At 29.1% G+C, this 17,782-nt stretch overlaps 3 protein-coding genes across 3 annotated transcripts; 1 reads left to right on the top strand and 2 right to left on the bottom strand.

Annotated features, from left to right (window-relative positions):
- Positions 1–1,841: 1,841 nt before the first annotated feature.
- LOC125836957 (uncharacterized) lies at positions 1,842–4,462 on the bottom strand. The gene is made up of 5 exons (XM_049516103.1): positions 4,389–4,462; positions 4,111–4,303; positions 2,775–3,057; positions 2,611–2,688; positions 1,842–2,070 (listed from the first exon to the last, which is right to left on the bottom strand). The coding sequence occupies exons 2-5, from the start codon at positions 4,299–4,301 to the stop codon at positions 2,020–2,022; spliced, it is 603 nt and encodes a 200-aa protein (XP_049372060.1). The 5' UTR covers positions 4,302–4,303; positions 4,389–4,462; the 3' UTR covers positions 1,842–2,019.
- A 2,993-nt stretch (positions 4,463–7,455) lies between these two features.
- LOC125836966 (uncharacterized) lies at positions 7,456–9,767 on the bottom strand. The gene is made up of 6 exons (XM_049516111.1): positions 9,469–9,767; positions 9,342–9,382; positions 9,052–9,244; positions 8,180–8,462; positions 8,005–8,082; positions 7,456–7,739 (listed from the first exon to the last, which is right to left on the bottom strand). Exons 3-6 carry the CDS (start codon positions 9,240–9,242, stop codon positions 7,689–7,691), a joined length of 603 nt encoding a protein of 200 aa, XP_049372068.1. The 5' UTR covers positions 9,243–9,244; positions 9,342–9,382; positions 9,469–9,767; the 3' UTR covers positions 7,456–7,688.
- Positions 9,768–16,322: 6,555 nt separating this feature from the next.
- Positions 16,323–16,786, top strand: LOC125837225 (arabinogalactan protein 13-like). The gene has a single exon (XM_049516384.1). It carries the CDS (start codon positions 16,366–16,368, stop codon positions 16,549–16,551), a length of 186 nt encoding a protein of 61 aa, XP_049372341.1. The 5' UTR covers positions 16,323–16,365; the 3' UTR covers positions 16,552–16,786.
- The last annotated feature ends 996 nt before the right edge of the window (positions 16,787–17,782 follow it).

Here is a 17,782-nt window from a genome sequence, read left to right as displayed (position 1 = left end):
TATATGTATTTTCGTCCTATACACTTAAAATTATACAAATACAGATCTTATTATACACATTACAATGTATAAATGAATTTATACAAAACTGGACAATTTGTATAAAATTGGATGTATCTAGCGAATTGTACAAATCAAAAACTCTATAGCAAACATAAAATTTGCTATGGAGAGCAATTATCCAAACTATAGCTATAACATACAAATATGATTTTTATATTTGCTATATGTGAAAGTTGCTCTATTTAATTTAATGAACTCGAGCCACCAGAATTAAAAATATTAACGTGTTATCACAAATTAAATTAAACTATATTCATAGTGTTAAAAATAAATAAAATTGGCTAGGTTTTCCTCTTCACCAAAATTGATTTTGCTTTTGGTCACACTTGTATGGTAATTTAATTTATATATACATGCTCATGCAAATTAATTATTAATCTCATTTATCACAAATATATTACTTAATCTTTCTGTTTCAGTTTATATGACACAATTTTCATGCATATTAATCTTTCATTTGAAAGTATTTAACTTTAAACTTTTATTTTTACTCCTTAATTAGAAGCTTTTATAATCATACAAATATTCCAGATATGCTTATTATGACCCCGAGTTTCAACAATACAATTCAATTGTTTTCTTAAAACTCCCACGTCCATTAAATTACGTCACGTAAATTGAAACTTGAAATTATAATAACCTATTTGCATGCAAATAAAATATGTGTGTGTTACTAGCTAGCATGAATTTTTATTTTTTTTGGCATAATATATAAATGTACCTTTTAATTTGACCTTATCTAATATCTATGTCCTCCAAATTTGAGTGTACACAAATAGACATTTAAATTTGTATAGAGTTGAACAAGTAGACACACCTATCCTACTTGGCCTCATACGTGACTTACATGTATTATGCTACGTCGGATATATGTAGTAACTAAGCCACATATATTTGAAGGGTGTCTCTGACTGGTATGTGATTTCACTTATTTATATTTTGACACTCTTTTGTCAAAATTCTAACTCTACCATCGGACATGTATATCTGTTTGTTTAACTTTAGTTACTCATGGACTAATTTTTAGAATTCAATTAGGATCAAGATCCATATATTTCTATGTCAGAACAAAACATATGTCATGAATACTTGAACAAAAGTCTTCATACAAAAAGTTAGATGACATAAATATCAGCTGAAGCCAAATTTTGAAGAACACATAATTATGTATTAAACCTTAGTTATAATGTCACTAGTTATGTTATATGTTTTTTAAAATATATATATGCATGCAGATGCAGGTGATTGGGCTAGTAAAGTGAATTGTGTAGGAGAAGAATTGGTATAGATTATTAAGTCCAATTCCAAATACTTGTGGTAGAAAAATGCTATTATAATGTGTGTTTTTTTACAATAAAGTTCTAACACTTATGTATGTACATATTTGTTCTCGTTAATTAGAGGTTTCAGATTCGAAATCGAGAAAAAAAAGGCATGGAAAGTAGATGACATAAATGTTGTTTTTTAAGGGTATATATAGTAACATAAAGTCACAAATTTAAGTTGATCCCTTTAAAGCATGTTTCATTAATTCCACCAAATAATCTTTTCACACAAATCTCACATACTTTGGTAGTTTTTCATCTAACAATCAACATATACATGATGAAATCAAATTGTAAAAAGTTTATTCAAAGACAAATCTATTTTCAATTTTCTCAAGTATAAAAGACATACTTAAACACATATATACCAAAATGTTTAATGAAATTGAAGTGTTCATAGAGAGGTTAAAAATGAGAAGAAATAGGAAAATATAATGAAAAAGGAATGATGGCAAAAAAAGGAAAAGCTAAATAAAGGATAACATCATTGAACATTTATATGCTATAAAATAAGAACCCCTAAAAAAAGTATTCATTTTCCAAAGATGAAGCTAAAATTAAAAAAGCAAAATATACTATTAATATGCCAAACTACACAATTTTCTTTCCTCCTCTTATCTTCACCACATTTTCACTCTGAATCACTTTCCATGCTTCCCATAGCTTTCAATCCTCTTGGTTTCTGCACCAAAAAATAACATCATAATATGTTATTATAATAGTAAAAGACACCCTTGTCAAGAACTATATATGTTGCTCAAACGACAAGTGCGTTTTGTATCCTCCAAAAGCAGTGCATTTTTGGAAGATCTAACACGAGTGTGTACGATCTTTCAGAAGGAGTAGTGCATTTTTTGAAGAATCTGACACGAGTGCATGCGATCCTCCAAAAGTAGAGTAGTGTATTTTGAAGGATCTGTCACGGGTGCGTGTTGGATCCACCAAAAGTAGTGTACATTTGGAGGATCTGGCACAGGTACGTGCGATCCTCCAAAAGTAGGGTAGTTCATTTTAGGAGGATCTGACATGAGTTCATGTTGGATCCTTCAAAAGTAGTGTATATGAGGATCTGACACAAGTGCATGCTATCCTCCAAAAGTAGAGTAGTGCATTTTTGGAGGATCTGAAACGGGTGCGAGACAGGAATCCTCCAAAAGTAGAATAGTGCATTTATAGAGGATCTGACACGAGTGCGTATAATAAAAGAGAGCGAGCGCAATACCTTCTTAGAGGTCTTCTTCTCTCTCACTTCATACCTTTCTTGGCACAAATCTTGCAACCATGTACCTGGTTGCACCAACTACACACAACATATCAAGAAATATTTAAATGACAAAAGTCCAATTCTTGGATCACACATTTTGAATTTGAAGTAAAGAGACTTACAAGAATGGTTCTTTGTGTCAACTTAGCCCTTTTCTTAGGCCTTTGAGGAAGCTTGCAACCTTTCATTGCCATAAAATCTTCTTCTTTTTCTTTACTTGACAATGTGATGACCAATTTTGGCCAAACCATCTTTTTCTTTTCCTCCCTTGCTTCCATGAACAACTTGCTACTATCGTCCACGCCTACCGACCCTCTCGTCGTATAATACCGGTCCTCCTTCTCAGGGGATGACACTAATATCTTACGATGCTCATTTGCGTTAGAACTATTCACACCTAAATCCCTGACAAAACAAGAACCACCAAATTTTAGTACTACAATCGTGTACTTTTCAGGTAACCAAATCAATGAATTTTTCAGTTTTAAGACTTGAAATCTTCAAAAAAAAAACAGCAATATTGTTCTCAAAAGGTAAAACACCACAACAGGAAATACCTCTAGACCCTTGTAAAAACTAAGAAAATCAGCAAATCAATGACTGAAATTGTAGTACAGCCATCATTTACTTTTCAAGTAACCAAATCGACGAATTTTTCCGTTTTAAGACTTGGAATCTTCTAGTAAACAGCAATATTGTGCTCAAAAGGTAAAACACCACAACAGGAAATACCTCTAGTCCCTTACAAAAACTAAGAAAATCAGCAAATCAATAACTGAAACTGTAGTACTACAATCTTTTACATTTTGGGTAACCAAATCGATGAATTTTTCTGTTTTAAGACTTGGAATCTTCAATAAACAGCAATATTGTGCTCATAAGGGAAAACACCACAACAGGAAAACTGGTATATGAGGTTGAAAAACCGGTAGAGAACTACAATTCAGCACAAGATATGTTAAATGATGAATTGGATATGCCGGACTGAAATTTGAAGTAATAGCTTCACCAGAAACAATCTGGTTCATTCTCAAGTATAATTACCAGCTCCAAAACAACCAATCTTCACATCTAATGTGTTTACAAACCAATCCCAACCAAACCTAAAGTCGAAAACTTTGAACTTCCTTTCCTTCTAATGTACATAACTACATATAAGACATCAAATCGTCGCGTAATTCAGGACAGATACAGCTCAATTTGATACACAAAAAACCAACAAATCAATTTTCCATACAATGGACTTACCAAAACCCCAAAACACAATCAAAGAATGAGTTTTTACATCAAAATCTTGATATGTACAACAAGTCTCAACCAAACAGCATCTAAAGAAACCAAAAGTAGTCATAATTTGACATAAAAATCAAATCTTTTAACACAAATGAGGCATTTTCCCCCCTCAATCTTCACTCTTAAGTTTTCTTAACAATCAAAAATGTGATTTTTTTTGGTTACCTGTTAAGCCTATGAGGAGAAGACACATGAAGAGGAAGATGACCAGATTCCTTGTTATTATCAACAACTCTAGATGTAATTTTCTTCTTCACCACAAGACTTCTTCCTCCATCAGATTTCCCATTTGAAGTTGAATCTTTCACCTTAAAACACCTAAGTCTTTTTCTGTTTCCCCACTGTAATTTATCCATATCTACAACAACCCCACAAAATCAAACTCAGATATTAACAAGAAACTGAACAAAAAAACTAGATTTTGAAACAGTAAAAAGACTGACCTCAAGATCTATGGGTTAGATACTGATACTCTCAGCCAGATTTTATCAAAAGACTCTGCAACAACATAAAAAAATCAACACCCATTAGCCAAAATCTCATATAAGAACTGAAAAAACACATAAAGATTGAAACAAACAAACAAAAAGATAGTAAATTTACAAAGAGATCATCGTTTCTTCTTCTCCTTCTTGTTTAGCCTTAGTGACTATTAAAAAGATGAGATTTTTATTGAAAAATTCAATGAGTTTTCCAATATATATACAAAGATCATCTCTTTTTCCCCTAAATATGAAATGAGGTTCTTGAATTTTCCTCAAAACAGGTGCACTTGTCTTCTATACAAGTGTTGATCTTTGTGTCTTTTTGCTACTCTCTAACCCCCTTTTCTTTTCCTTCCCACTGTTTTCTGGTTTTTTGTAATTTTCCCTTCTTCTTTTTTTCTTTTTTAAGGAGCGTGGGGGAGGGGGTGGGGGTGGTGGGGATAAGGGGGTATTTGAGTAGATTTAAGTGAGACAAATCTTGGCCATTGGATGTTGAATGGATGGCTAGATGAGTTTTCTTGGTTTTGTTGGGTTGTTTTTTTCCCTTCCCATTGTATTAATTTATTACCTCATAACACTTGTGCATATTTTAAAAAAGATTTTCCCAATGGACTGATATAGAAGTTTCGAGGAAATTTTAGTAGCTCAATTGGTTTGTTGTTTGAATTCTCATTTTATTGGTGAGGGTTCGATTTGGTATTTTGATAGAAATTTTTGTTGTTTGCAATTGAGATATTATACAAGGATTAAACAACACAAATTTATTAGTTTAAGATTTAATTACGTATCTTTATTTTAATTTTTTTTAAAAAATATCTTTCGTATTATATTTATTTTGTCAGATATATATATATAGTACACTTAGATATATGTATATAGGATATATGCGACTCAAATTAGATGTAATTTTTTTTCTAGATAGATTATATTCAAGCGTGATTCACATATATTTAAAAATTATTTCATTGTTTAACATCTAATATAATATCAAACAAAACTATATAGAGAAGTTTTGACTAAATTAAAGTTTGCATTCAAGATCAACAAACTAGGATTACTAGAGATGTTGGTGTAGCACCCATATTCAAGAGGATATATTTTTGCTTGATAAATAATACTAAGTACGTCCAATGCCCAACGTTTGGAGCTCGCCTAATAGATCTTACACATATTATGTGTTAAAATCTTTAATTAACATTGTTGACCCTCATAAATTCTTAAATAAATGAATGATACGTAATAATTTTTTAATTTATAGAGATAAGAAGATTGAGAGTAACTCAAAATAACAAGTTGTAGTATCACATCTTTATTATTTGTTAACATTGTGAAGGTGATTATATATTACCTAATATTTCTTTTAAAAATACTTAGCGAAATTTTACTTTTTCACTTATCATTGGTTTCATGGTTTTGTCATATGTCTCAAAATTATCATATTTTATTAACTATTTGAAAGTGATTTTAATTTTATTCATGATGGAGTGATGTTTTTACTATAATACTAGTAAGTTTTATTGATTATTTTCTTTAAGGGAGGAAAATGATAAAAAAAAATAGTTTTAGAAATAATGGTTCTTTTATTATTAGAAAGTTAAGATATTAGATTATTTACACTTGTATAGTCATGTTAGAAATTTTATTTTCTATGAGTTTTCTTAATCATGCTTGTAGTTATTTCAAACTATTGATGTACTTTTATAATTTTGTGTTATTAGATTATTATTATACTATATTATAAATTAAAACTTTAAAGATCCATAGGGCTTAGGCCCCATGTCTCAAGGCTTACACCTCGCCCTATACTAAGTAAAACACCCCGCCTTTTAAAACACTGTTTGAGTCTAATATGATTTTTAAAAAAGAACAAATTTGTATTTAATGCCAACAAACTAATTTTACTAGAAAAGTTAATTTAGCACACATATTCAAAATGCATGAGAGGACATATTTTTCCTTAATAATATTTTTTTTTCTCACCCCCTTCTCCTCCCTCCCATTTGATGAACATTTGAGTTTGATTTGAATTAAAAATAAATAAATTTGCATTAAACATCAACAAACTAGTCTTACTAAAGAAAATGATATAGCACACATGTTCAAAATGCATGAGAGAACATGTGTCTTGCAGTGTAATCACTAATCTCATATTTGTATTCGTGTTAAGTTATAGTTGAAGTTTTCATTTCAATTTTTATCTTCAAGAGTATCTTTAGGTAAATTGCTTAAAATAAAGAAGGAGAATTTGAAGAAATGGTACAAAATAATAATTGTGTGAAAATAATTAGTAAAGTTCATTTCTATGTAAATTTTCCTAAAACCCTATATTAACACGAATACATCATGCATCAAACTATCTTTTTTAGGTTACTTAACAAATACTCGCTTGTTATTACACTTATATACAATTCAATTGAAAAATTACAATTATAAATACCTCAATATAACACATGATTAAAGAGCTAATGATTTGTCAAGCTTGAATAAAATTCATTAGTACAAAATAATAAGAGCACACTTCAATTAATTGAATACTAAACATACTTAGTTGGATGTTAGTTTTTTTCCTTGTTGGATACCACAAGAACCAAACAAAATTGTACAAATCATGGAGGGACCAAAAATGAAGAAAATAACTTTTTCAAATCTGTTACGTATTTTATATATATAAACAAGCACAAAACTAAAAACTAGTTGTAAGTGAAATGATACAATATATGTATATCATGTAAACTAACACATATGCTACAATAATATTATACGATCTAATACGTAGAATACATCATTCTACATAGCTTAGCTCAACTAGCCAAGATTGAGGGACTTGTATCTTAGGTCACAACTTTGATCCCTATGCCATGAAGTTTAGATTGAGGGACTTGTATCTTAGGTCACAACTTCGAGCCCTATGTCATGCGACTACACTTTTGAGTATCTAAAGAATAAGGAAAAGCTAAAAAAATAAGAAGGGAAACATCAATTTCCAATACACAAATATGTATGCAATAAGAACACAAAAAAAATGAAGCATTCATTTTCCAAAGGTGAGCTAATATTAAGAAAAATAATATGCCAAAATACACAATTTTTCTTTCCTTCTCTACCCCCCAAAAAATAAAGTACAAAAGATCCAAATGTTTCTTTCCATCTTCTGCTCACTTCATCTTCAACTATCCCAAAATAATTCCCAAAAATCAATCTTGGCTTTACACTGACACTATCTTTGTTTCCTTAACTCACACTTATCATCACCACATTTCATTCTGAATCACTTTCCATGCTTCCCATAGCTTTCAATCCTCGCGGTTTCTGAAAATAACATCACAACACTGTTATAATAATAGAATACACCCTCGTCAAGAACTATCATGTGCGTGTTGGATCCTCCAAAAGTAGAGTAATGCATTTTTGGAGGATCTCACACGGGTGTGTGTTGGATCCTCCAATAGTAAAGTAGTGCATTTTTGGAGTGGAGGATCTGACACGGGTGCATGTGATCCTCCAAACGTAAAGTAGTGCATTTTTGAAGGATCTGACACGGGTGCGTGTAATAAGAGGAGAGGAGGTGTATTACCTTCTTAGAGGTCTTCTTCTCTCTCACTTCATACCTTTCTTGGCACAAATCTTGCAACCATGTACCTGGTTGCACCAACTGCACACAACAAGATAAAGAGACTTGTTTAACTTGGAAAGAATCAAGAAATATTTAAATGACAAAGTTTTCAATTCTTGGATAACACATGACTTACAAGAATGGTTCTTTGTGTCAACTTAGCCCTTTTCTTAGGCCTTTGAGGAAGTTTGCAACCTTTCATGGCCATAAAATCCTCTTCTTTTTCTTTACTTGACAATGTGATGAGCAATTTTGGCCAAACCATCTTTTTCTTTTCCTCCCTTGGTTCCATCAACAACTTGCTACTATCGTCCACGCCTACCGACCCTCTCGTCGTATAATATCGATCCTCCTTCTCGGGAGATGACACTGATGTCTTACGGTGCTCATTTGCGTTAGATCTATTCACACCCAAATCCCTGCCAAAACAAGAACCACCAAATTGTAGTACTACAATCTTTTACTTTTCGGGAATCAAACAGCAATATTGTGCTCAAAGGTAAAACACCACAACAGGAAACACCTCTAGTCCCTTACAAAAACTACGAAAATCAGTAAATCAACGACTGAAATTCGAAGTAACAGCTTCACCAGAAACAATCTGATTCATTCTCAAGTATAATTACCAGCTCCAAAACAACCTATGCTTCACTAACTTCACATCTAATGTGTTTACAAACCAATCCCAACCTAACATAAAGTCGAAAACTTTGAAACTTCCTTTCCTTCTAATGTACAAGTAAGACATCAAATAGCGTAATTCAGGACAGATACAGCTCAATTTGATATACAAAAAACTTATTAAAACACCTATGCAATCAAAGAATGATTCTTTGCATCAAAATCTGGACATATACAAGAAATCTCTACCAAACAACATCTAAAGAAACCAAAAGTAGTCATAATTTGACATAAAAATCAAATCTTTAACACAAATGAGGCATTTTTTCCCCTCAATCTTCAATCTCAAGTTTTCTTAACAATCAAAAATATGATTTTTTTGGTTACCTGTTAAGCCTATGAGGTGAAGTCATAGGAAGAGGAAGATGACCAGATTCCTTGTTATTATCAACAACTCTAGATGTGATTTTCTTCTTCACCACAAGACCTCTTCCTCCATCAGATTTCCCATTTGAAGTTGAATCTTTCACCTTAAAACACCTAAGTCTTTTTCTGTTTCCCCACTGTAATTTATCCATATCTGCAACAACCCCACAAAATCAAATTGACATATCAACCACAAATTGAAGAAAAAGACTAGATTTTGAAACAGTAAAAACAAGAAAACAAAGACTGACCTCAAGATCTATGGTTTAGATACTCCAAATCAGATTTGACTCTGTAACAACATAACCAAAATCTCAAGTAAGAAGTGGAAAAAACACATAAAGATTGAAATAAACAAACAAAAGATAGGAACTTTACAAAGAAACAATCTTCTTCTTCTTGAATATCCACAGTAACTCTAAAAAAGATGAGATTTTTATTGAAGAATTCAATGATTTTTTCCTAACAAAATTCCAATATGTATTCAAAGATCATCTCTTTTTCCATTAAAATGAAATGGGGTTCTTGAATTTTCCTCAAAAAACAGGTGCACTTTGTCTTCTTTACAGTAGATAATCTTTCTGTCTTTTTGCTACTCTCTAACCTCCTTTTCTTTCCCCTCCCACAGTTTTCTGGTTTTAAGTAATTTTTCAACTTTTTTTTTTCCTTTTTTAAGGGGGTGGGGTGGGGGTTTATTTAAGTAGATTTAAAGTGAGGCAAATCTTGGCCATTGGATATTGAATGGACGACTAGATGTGTTTCACTCCCTCTAAGTGATGGATGAAGACTTTTGGGAGTTTGTGGAGAAAAATTACTCAAAGTTGAGCCCAAATGAATCATCAAAATGAGTTGGGCCTAAATGTTTTGTTGAGTTTGGGCTTGGGTTTTGGGCTTGGGAATGGGCTAGGGTTAGGTTAAGAGAAGAAAATTTGGGCTTAGGGTTTCAAACTTAGCTCAAGTCTTAAGTTGTCATTTTGAGCCTCATGGAGTTTTGAATTTGTAATGTTTTGATTTCTTGATGATGGTTAGTTGAATGCTAAAATATGTCTAAGTCTATAGATAAAAAGTTGTGAGTTCAGTTCTTACTATTGATGTAGATATTACTAAATGACCCCCGGTGAAATGTTCGGTGAAACGTCTAGGGGTGCAACGAAACTATGGAACTAGTTAGTTAGATGTTGAGACGGTCGTTTGCTTACTTCTTTCTTGGAATTGAATTTCTTTCAATATGTCGTCTATCATTATCAACTTTCTCTCTTATCATTTATAAAAGGATTCGACCATGATCCCATGCAAAGTTCTTTTGCCCAAATCCATGATCAAAATTACAAAGTCTTTTTCACCAGACGATGACTCTCTAATAATATTAGTTCACTAATATGAATATAATTTTGGTAGTTTCTCAATTAATTAATCATGTGTATCTAATAATTGATATGTGTTGGGAACTTTCAAGGAAATTGTTTCATACAACTCCATGTTCAACTTATATATATATTCACCCATCTCACACACTCTCTTGATGACCCCCACAAAAAGGTGAAACAAAGAATTTTTTTTTTAGTAGAAGACATGTAATAAATAATAATAATTGCAATATGGGGACCCTTTGATACACATGCATGTCCTTGTAGTATTCATTATTCCATTTGGTTGTTTCTCAAACTTTTTAAAGGTATATATTAATTTGCTAGTCATATAAAATTATATGGAATATATTTTACATATATCATCTAGGCTTATTATAAAAAGTTGATGTTTTGTTGGTTTTTGAAAGAAAAAAAAAAGTGGGAGACCTACATTATATTGATTCCGATGGATGGTCATGAAACAAACACTATATCACTTCTAAAATATCATTATTGTTCATCGATTTTTTCATAGATATTTTGATTGAATACAATCAATTCAATACCTTTTAAAATGAGGCATCTAACTTAGGCTCCAAAATTTGAAGGCCAATTTTTTTTTAGTAATAATAAAATTATTATAAGCCCTTTTTAACAAAATAATATATTATATCTTTTATTTTTTTTAGTTCATTTCGAAACATTAAAAAATATTTCTGTCTTTTTTGTCAATTTTTAAATTTAACCTCCACATGATATGTTTTACACCACAAGATTAAAAGATGTTTTGGATATATATATCTTTAGCTTAAGACCATAAAAAACATAAAGTTTTTTTTATTAAAAAGAAAGAAATAACATTGCATCTCAAAAATAAAAAAATAATGAAAAATTAGGCTATGGTTGATTTTTGGCTTTAGGCCACTAATTAGCTTGAACCGCAATTGAATACAATTAGTGAGAAAATAAGACAACATATTCAATGGCTATTGTCATTATTTTAGTGGGAATATGTTTTCCACCATGTGTTTTTCGAATGAGTTGGTTCAGTGGGAATACGATGAAAAACATATTTTATAACACAAATGTTTGAGTGATTCGCAATGAAACATTTTGGGAAATAATTATAAGGATTTAACAAGAATCACTTAAAATGGAGATTTTTTTATCAAGCCCTAATATTGTTTAGTGTAATATATTCTCACTAATATATGGTATAGAATTAGGGTTTCTATAACCAAATGAATATATCTAGTTACACTAATTAATTTGTATAAAATATTTTGACTATGTAAAGTTGTCTACTCTAGATTATACATAACATGCACATAATTCTTAACTTGATAATGGTTGAGTTAAATTTAGAGATAGATATTGAGTTTGAAAAATAATACAAGTAAGATTTAATTAGCTAGAGAGTCATTATCCTAATTAATTAAACGAACATTTTTTTATTGACCGGTAGATATAAAAATCAACTTGAGAATAGAAATTAAATTTGGAGTGTTTGGTACAAACTTGACTTGCAATTAAACACAACTATTGGTCCCTCGTTAGGTAAACTAATCATGCATGCATGGAACAAAAATTAAAATTTCTATATATATATATGTTAAAACTTTTAAGGATTGATAAAAAAATATTATTTTTAGTATATATTTTGATAACATTGCTTTGATTTTACTTAAATTTTTAATAAGAGATTTCGAAAAATCTACGATAGTAATATTTGCATTATATTTCTCAACGGTCAATATGTAGTTAATCTTGGAAGAATAATCAAACGTTATAATTGAGCTAACTTTAATTTGCAAAATTGACAAAAGGTGGAGAAGTCTTTGTTGTTGAAACTTTAATTTGAAAGGGAGGAAAAGCAAAAGACTAAATTTATTTTATTTTTAAAAGGAAGAAAACAAAAGATTAATCTTTAAAGAAAGTTTTTTTAAAAAATACTACTAAGGATGACTGTTAATTAATTTGATATCGTTCATAATTTGACATGCATGATTGTAATTATTATGTTTAAACACGTAAAAAGAACATTATCATATGCAATTATCTTACCTTTGCTCATGAACATTATCATTCAAAATTTGAAATAATTTTACCCACAAATTAATAGGTTAAGATGTACATTGGGTAATTTTTTAAAATCTAAAATCACCACAAAAAAAATAAAAATCTAAAACATGATATATATATATTTGGAGTTGAATTCAAGAATTATTGTTACAAGTTACTCTTTATTTTTTCTTCATTATCCTCTTTACTTTGGAAATAAACTTTACTTTATGGGATAAAACACTCTACCAAAGTAGAGAAGTGATTTCATTCTCAGGACTTAATCAGAAATATGATCTCTACCACGATCTTCGGTATATATATAATGTTACAAGTGACTAATCATGGAACTCTATATATTCACACAATATATAGACCATAGATGTATAAATTGGCATATAAAACAAATATCAAGAAATATGAGTATATAATTCATGTGTAGAGTGGGAACCCTTCTTTTTGAAAAAAATTGGAGCATAAATTGCAACTTTAGTGTCATTTCCTAACTACCCTTTTGTTTGAAAAAAACAATCAAAAGAATTTTTTTTCTAAAGGTTGCCTTGTAAGTAAAATTGCACAAATTAAAGGGGTTTGCTTTAAGATATAAAAACAAAAAAAAGTAAAGGCAGAAGAAGAAGGAAATTTTATGATAATAAAAATATATTAATTAAGCAATGAGCTCTTGTTTTTTGTGATTTTGTTTGATCGTGTTGTATTTATATGAGTATTAAAATAAATTAGAACTTGAATGTCTATATATGAATCAAATATTCCTCCGTTTCTTTTACTTGTCACTTATTTCTAAAATAGATTTCTTATTTCTAAAATATATTTTCATTTTTATTTGTTATATTTGACTGATCAAGAAAAACAATTATTTTTTCATGTTTTACCCTCAGTGTTAAATACTTATTCTTCAAATCATTTTTCCAAGACCTAATACTAAACATCATTTAATAGAAATAATTTGATAAAATACTTCTATTAATAATTGTTTTTTTAATGGATATGCCAAGTTAAACTGTGATAAATAAAAATGAACAGAACGAGTATAATATTGAGACCAATATGATTAGACGAATAGTCTTTTAAAAACCCCAAAATTATGGCGATAATTAATCTGGAATTATGTGAAAATGGAGATCCCTATTTATATTGATTCAGCATATTAGTGTAAATCATTCAAAAAATAGTTGTTGAATATATAATTAAATATTGAATAGTTTTAATGAGATTTTTAGTTTCATCATTATTTTTGGTAGATTAAAAGTTTCTTTGACTTATGGATGCATTAATTATTTTGATGCGACTCTTAATTTTCTTGCCAAATTTAATGAATTACCATTTCTACATTTACATTACACTAATTAAAGTGCATAATGTATTATGTGGTGTTACAGCCTAACTAATTGAGTGATGAAACATAATGACTTTTCTATTGTTACCCACTGTTCTAACGATACAGTTGTAAATATTTTTTCATTTTTTATAAAAAAATAATAAAATTTAAGCTCTACTTGATAGTTAATATAAAGTTATCTTTGTTAGAAAATATTTTATCCATCAATATGACTATGAAAGATCAACGTTATATTACGAATTCAAAATTTAATCAAACCCTAATATAAATATCGAATTCTGAATAAACATAAAAGACTTTTCTATTGATAATATATACCTTTCCTAATAATAACAATAGTACTAATATTTTTGGTTAATATTCAAAGCATTCAACATCTAGAAAACGACCAAGTAACAATAGATCAATTAAATTATAAGTTTTTTGAATTTGTTTTGTTTTAAAAAATTTACATTTTATTATATTTGAATTTATGTTCACATTCCTATTTTTTAAATTTCAACTTTTTTATTTTTCTAATATTTATGTGGCATGCGCATGTACTGTTCACACACTCTTTTATCATATATATATTCAAAAAATAAATAATTACAATTAACAAAACGTCAAAAAAATACCAACTCATACCTACTTTTTATTTGCCTATTTATACTACCTTTCACAAAGTGAACGTCAAATATTACGATGGAACGATTAATACTCATTTATCTTTAATTACGCATTTTAATGAGTTGTATTTTTAATAGGGAGTGTTTTACTTTCAAAACGGACCTCAAAACAAAATTACTGATAGAAAATACATAAATAAATTCTAAAAAATAAAATAAAAAATAAAAAGTGTTGTTAATAAGACAGCTTTGAGGTGGTGACCCACTAGTATTTTTTAAAAAAAAAATTCTTAGATTATATTTTCATTTTTTATTTAAATAAAAGCTGTACTTTATAAATCGCTGTTTGTACACTCTGTCAAATTTTGGGCAGCGGGCAGCCTATCCTTTATTTGCTGTCACAGTTTACTTCTTCCGTTTCATATTACTCGGATCATATTGACTTGGTATACTTTTTAATTTTTTTAATTAAATGTATATCCTGTTAAATTAATTTTATTATTGATATTTTGAAAATTTTAAATTTGACATTACATGAATTATATATACTTCTTTCGTTTTATATTATTTGAATCGTTTTGACTTGGTATACTTTTTTAAAAAAATAAATTAAATATACATTTTGTTAAGCTAATCTTATTGTTGATAATTGATATTTTGAAATTTTAAATTTGACATTACATGCATTATATATGTTTCTTTCGTTTTATAATATTCGGATCGTTTTGACTTGGTATACTTTTTAATTTTTTTTAATTAAATATACATTTTGTTAAGCTAATTATTGTTGATAATTGATATTTTGAAATTTTAAATTTGACATTATTTTGTAGTACTAAAAACTATTCATGATTATATATCCTTAGACAATCGATACACTGATTTGCCCTAGACATATTTGATTGTGAATTTATTAGCCATAAAAGTATCTATAATATATGTCTAAGCAAATGGTCAAATCGTTGAGCAATATATTTTTACATGCTAATACATTTGGTTTACGATCAATTAGGATGTAGGAAATAATAATTGTATTCATAATACATAAATATATTCTTTAATCTAGTTTTAATTAATATTTATGTCATCTAATTTTGAATGTGCTTAAGTAGATACGTAAATATAAATTTGAACAAGCAGATATGTAAAATATCGTGTAGAACATGATTTTTCATATAAAAATCTATTCAAATTTAAATGTCTAATTATGCACCTCAAAAAATTGAGGGCATAAATATAAGATGAGACAAAATTAAAGGAAATATTTTGGAGTTTGTATTATGCTGTAATTTTACATGTATATAATATATTTGAAAAAATGCCTTTTAATTTTATTTCAACAAACATTTATGTCCTTCAAGTTTGAGTATTTGCAGATAGATACGTCCTTTATGATGGATGATATTATGGATTAATTGTCTGTCGGAAACGTGTTACTTTTCAAAGTTTACCTTATATTATTAAAGAAAGGGAGCCCTTGGGCCACTTGACGATATCCTACATGACATTTGATGTCATATACGTTATACATTATTATGCCATAACCCACAAATAACGTATATATTTATTCAACTGTATACAAATTTAAGCATCTACTTATACATATCAAAAATTGAAAGACACAAATATCATCAAATTAAAAGACACGTTTATATATTATGAAATTTCATTTTATCTCACACTTTTTATTTATGGTGTAGTGACATACATGTGATATATTTTCAAACGGGCAGCTTAACTGCCCGTACTTATTCTTCACTTTCACACAAACACCACACACTACTCAGCTATATATAAATCCCCAATTTACCCACAAATCTCCCAAAATCTCCATTTCTTCCGTCATTACAATTTCTCTACAAATTTCAGTCACATTTTCCCCAAAATTGAAAAAAAAATGGAGGCTATTAACATGAAGATCTTCGTTGTTGCAGTCATGATGATGACGATAATGGCTATCTCCGCCGTAAAAGGCGTCGCCGCCGCTGATGCTCCGGCACCGGCACCGGCTTCCGACGCTACCGTCTTCGTCCCCGCCGTTTTATCTTCATTTGTTGCTCTTGCTTTTGCTCTTCTCTTCTAAGCTACTATTATGTTTTCTTTATTCATGAGGGTATTTTCGTCATTTTTTTTTAATTTGTGGGAGTTGATTTTTTTGTTTTGTTTTTTTGTTTGGGTGATTTTATGATTTGTATTTTGTTAGTTTTATGTATTTTTTTTTTGTGTAATATAATTGGAATATTTAGTGAGTTTTTAGGTTATTATTATTATTATTTATTATTAATAATAATTAAGAGATATTGTCATCTTGAATTCTAGTGTTTTGGCTTTCACAATTCTCATTTCCTTAATTATTTTTATTTGAAAAAATACATCAAATTTGGCTTAGTTCATTTTAATATATGTTGGAAAATAGTTAGTTATTAATTATATATATATCAACTTTTATACTATCAGATTATCTTAATTTGTTGTAGAATACTAGAATTCCACGCAACGAAGTTATCTATAGATTTTAAATGACCAAATAGTGGTAAAATTATTTAATTTTAATCTTAGAATTGTATAATGGATTTCCCCTAGTATTATTCATGAGCTAAATTTGAAACTATTTTTTGAAGTTAATTTATTTATTTATTACTACTTCCTTAAATGTGTACCAAATTGCAAAAATCTCAAGAAAGCAAGGGAACACTATTACCAATAAATAAACATTGAGATAAAAAAAATAATTGAGGAAAAAGAACCTTTATAAGCATAATATTTGGACCAAATATACTTTTTAAACCTCTTTTGTTATGTTATTCTTTCTAGAAAGAATTCAAAGCTTAGAAAAAGAACATGTTGAGAATGATTCCACTAGCAACTTGCAATGGAATGTACAATAGGCATTTTAATTTTATTCTAAGAAATGTGAATTTCAAGTCTCCAAACATAAATTGCCTTAAAAGAATTAAATCTAGAGATAAAAAGCGCAACGCATAATATATGAATCAAATTCTATATCATAAATTTAGATTCTAATAAAGACAAAAAAATAATTTTATAACATTAAAAAGCAAAACTCCCAAAACATAAATTTGTAGTTTTAAAAACTCAAATTGTTATTTGTTGTAGATCTTTTACTGCCACATCCTTTTTCGATAGATTTGAAGTACTTCATAAGATATTGAGCACATTTTCCGTCTCTTCCCAAGAAAGGAAATTGAATAGATGGCACAAATTTAGATTTTCTTTATTGAGTAGTGGCATTTTACCCGCCTTTTACTCTACTTGCTTCTAACTTCCTATGAGTCCTTACTTTTGAGAGGAAT

This window comes from Solanum verrucosum, unplaced genomic scaffold (assembly GCF_900185275.1).
Source record: "Solanum verrucosum unplaced genomic scaffold, falcon-dt-bn FXZP01000284.1, whole genome shotgun sequence".
NCBI lineage: Eukaryota > Viridiplantae > Streptophyta > Magnoliopsida > Solanales > Solanaceae > Solanum > Solanum verrucosum.
The sequence above is the reverse complement of the archived record's forward strand: the minus strand, read 5'-3'. Positions and strand labels throughout refer to the sequence as shown.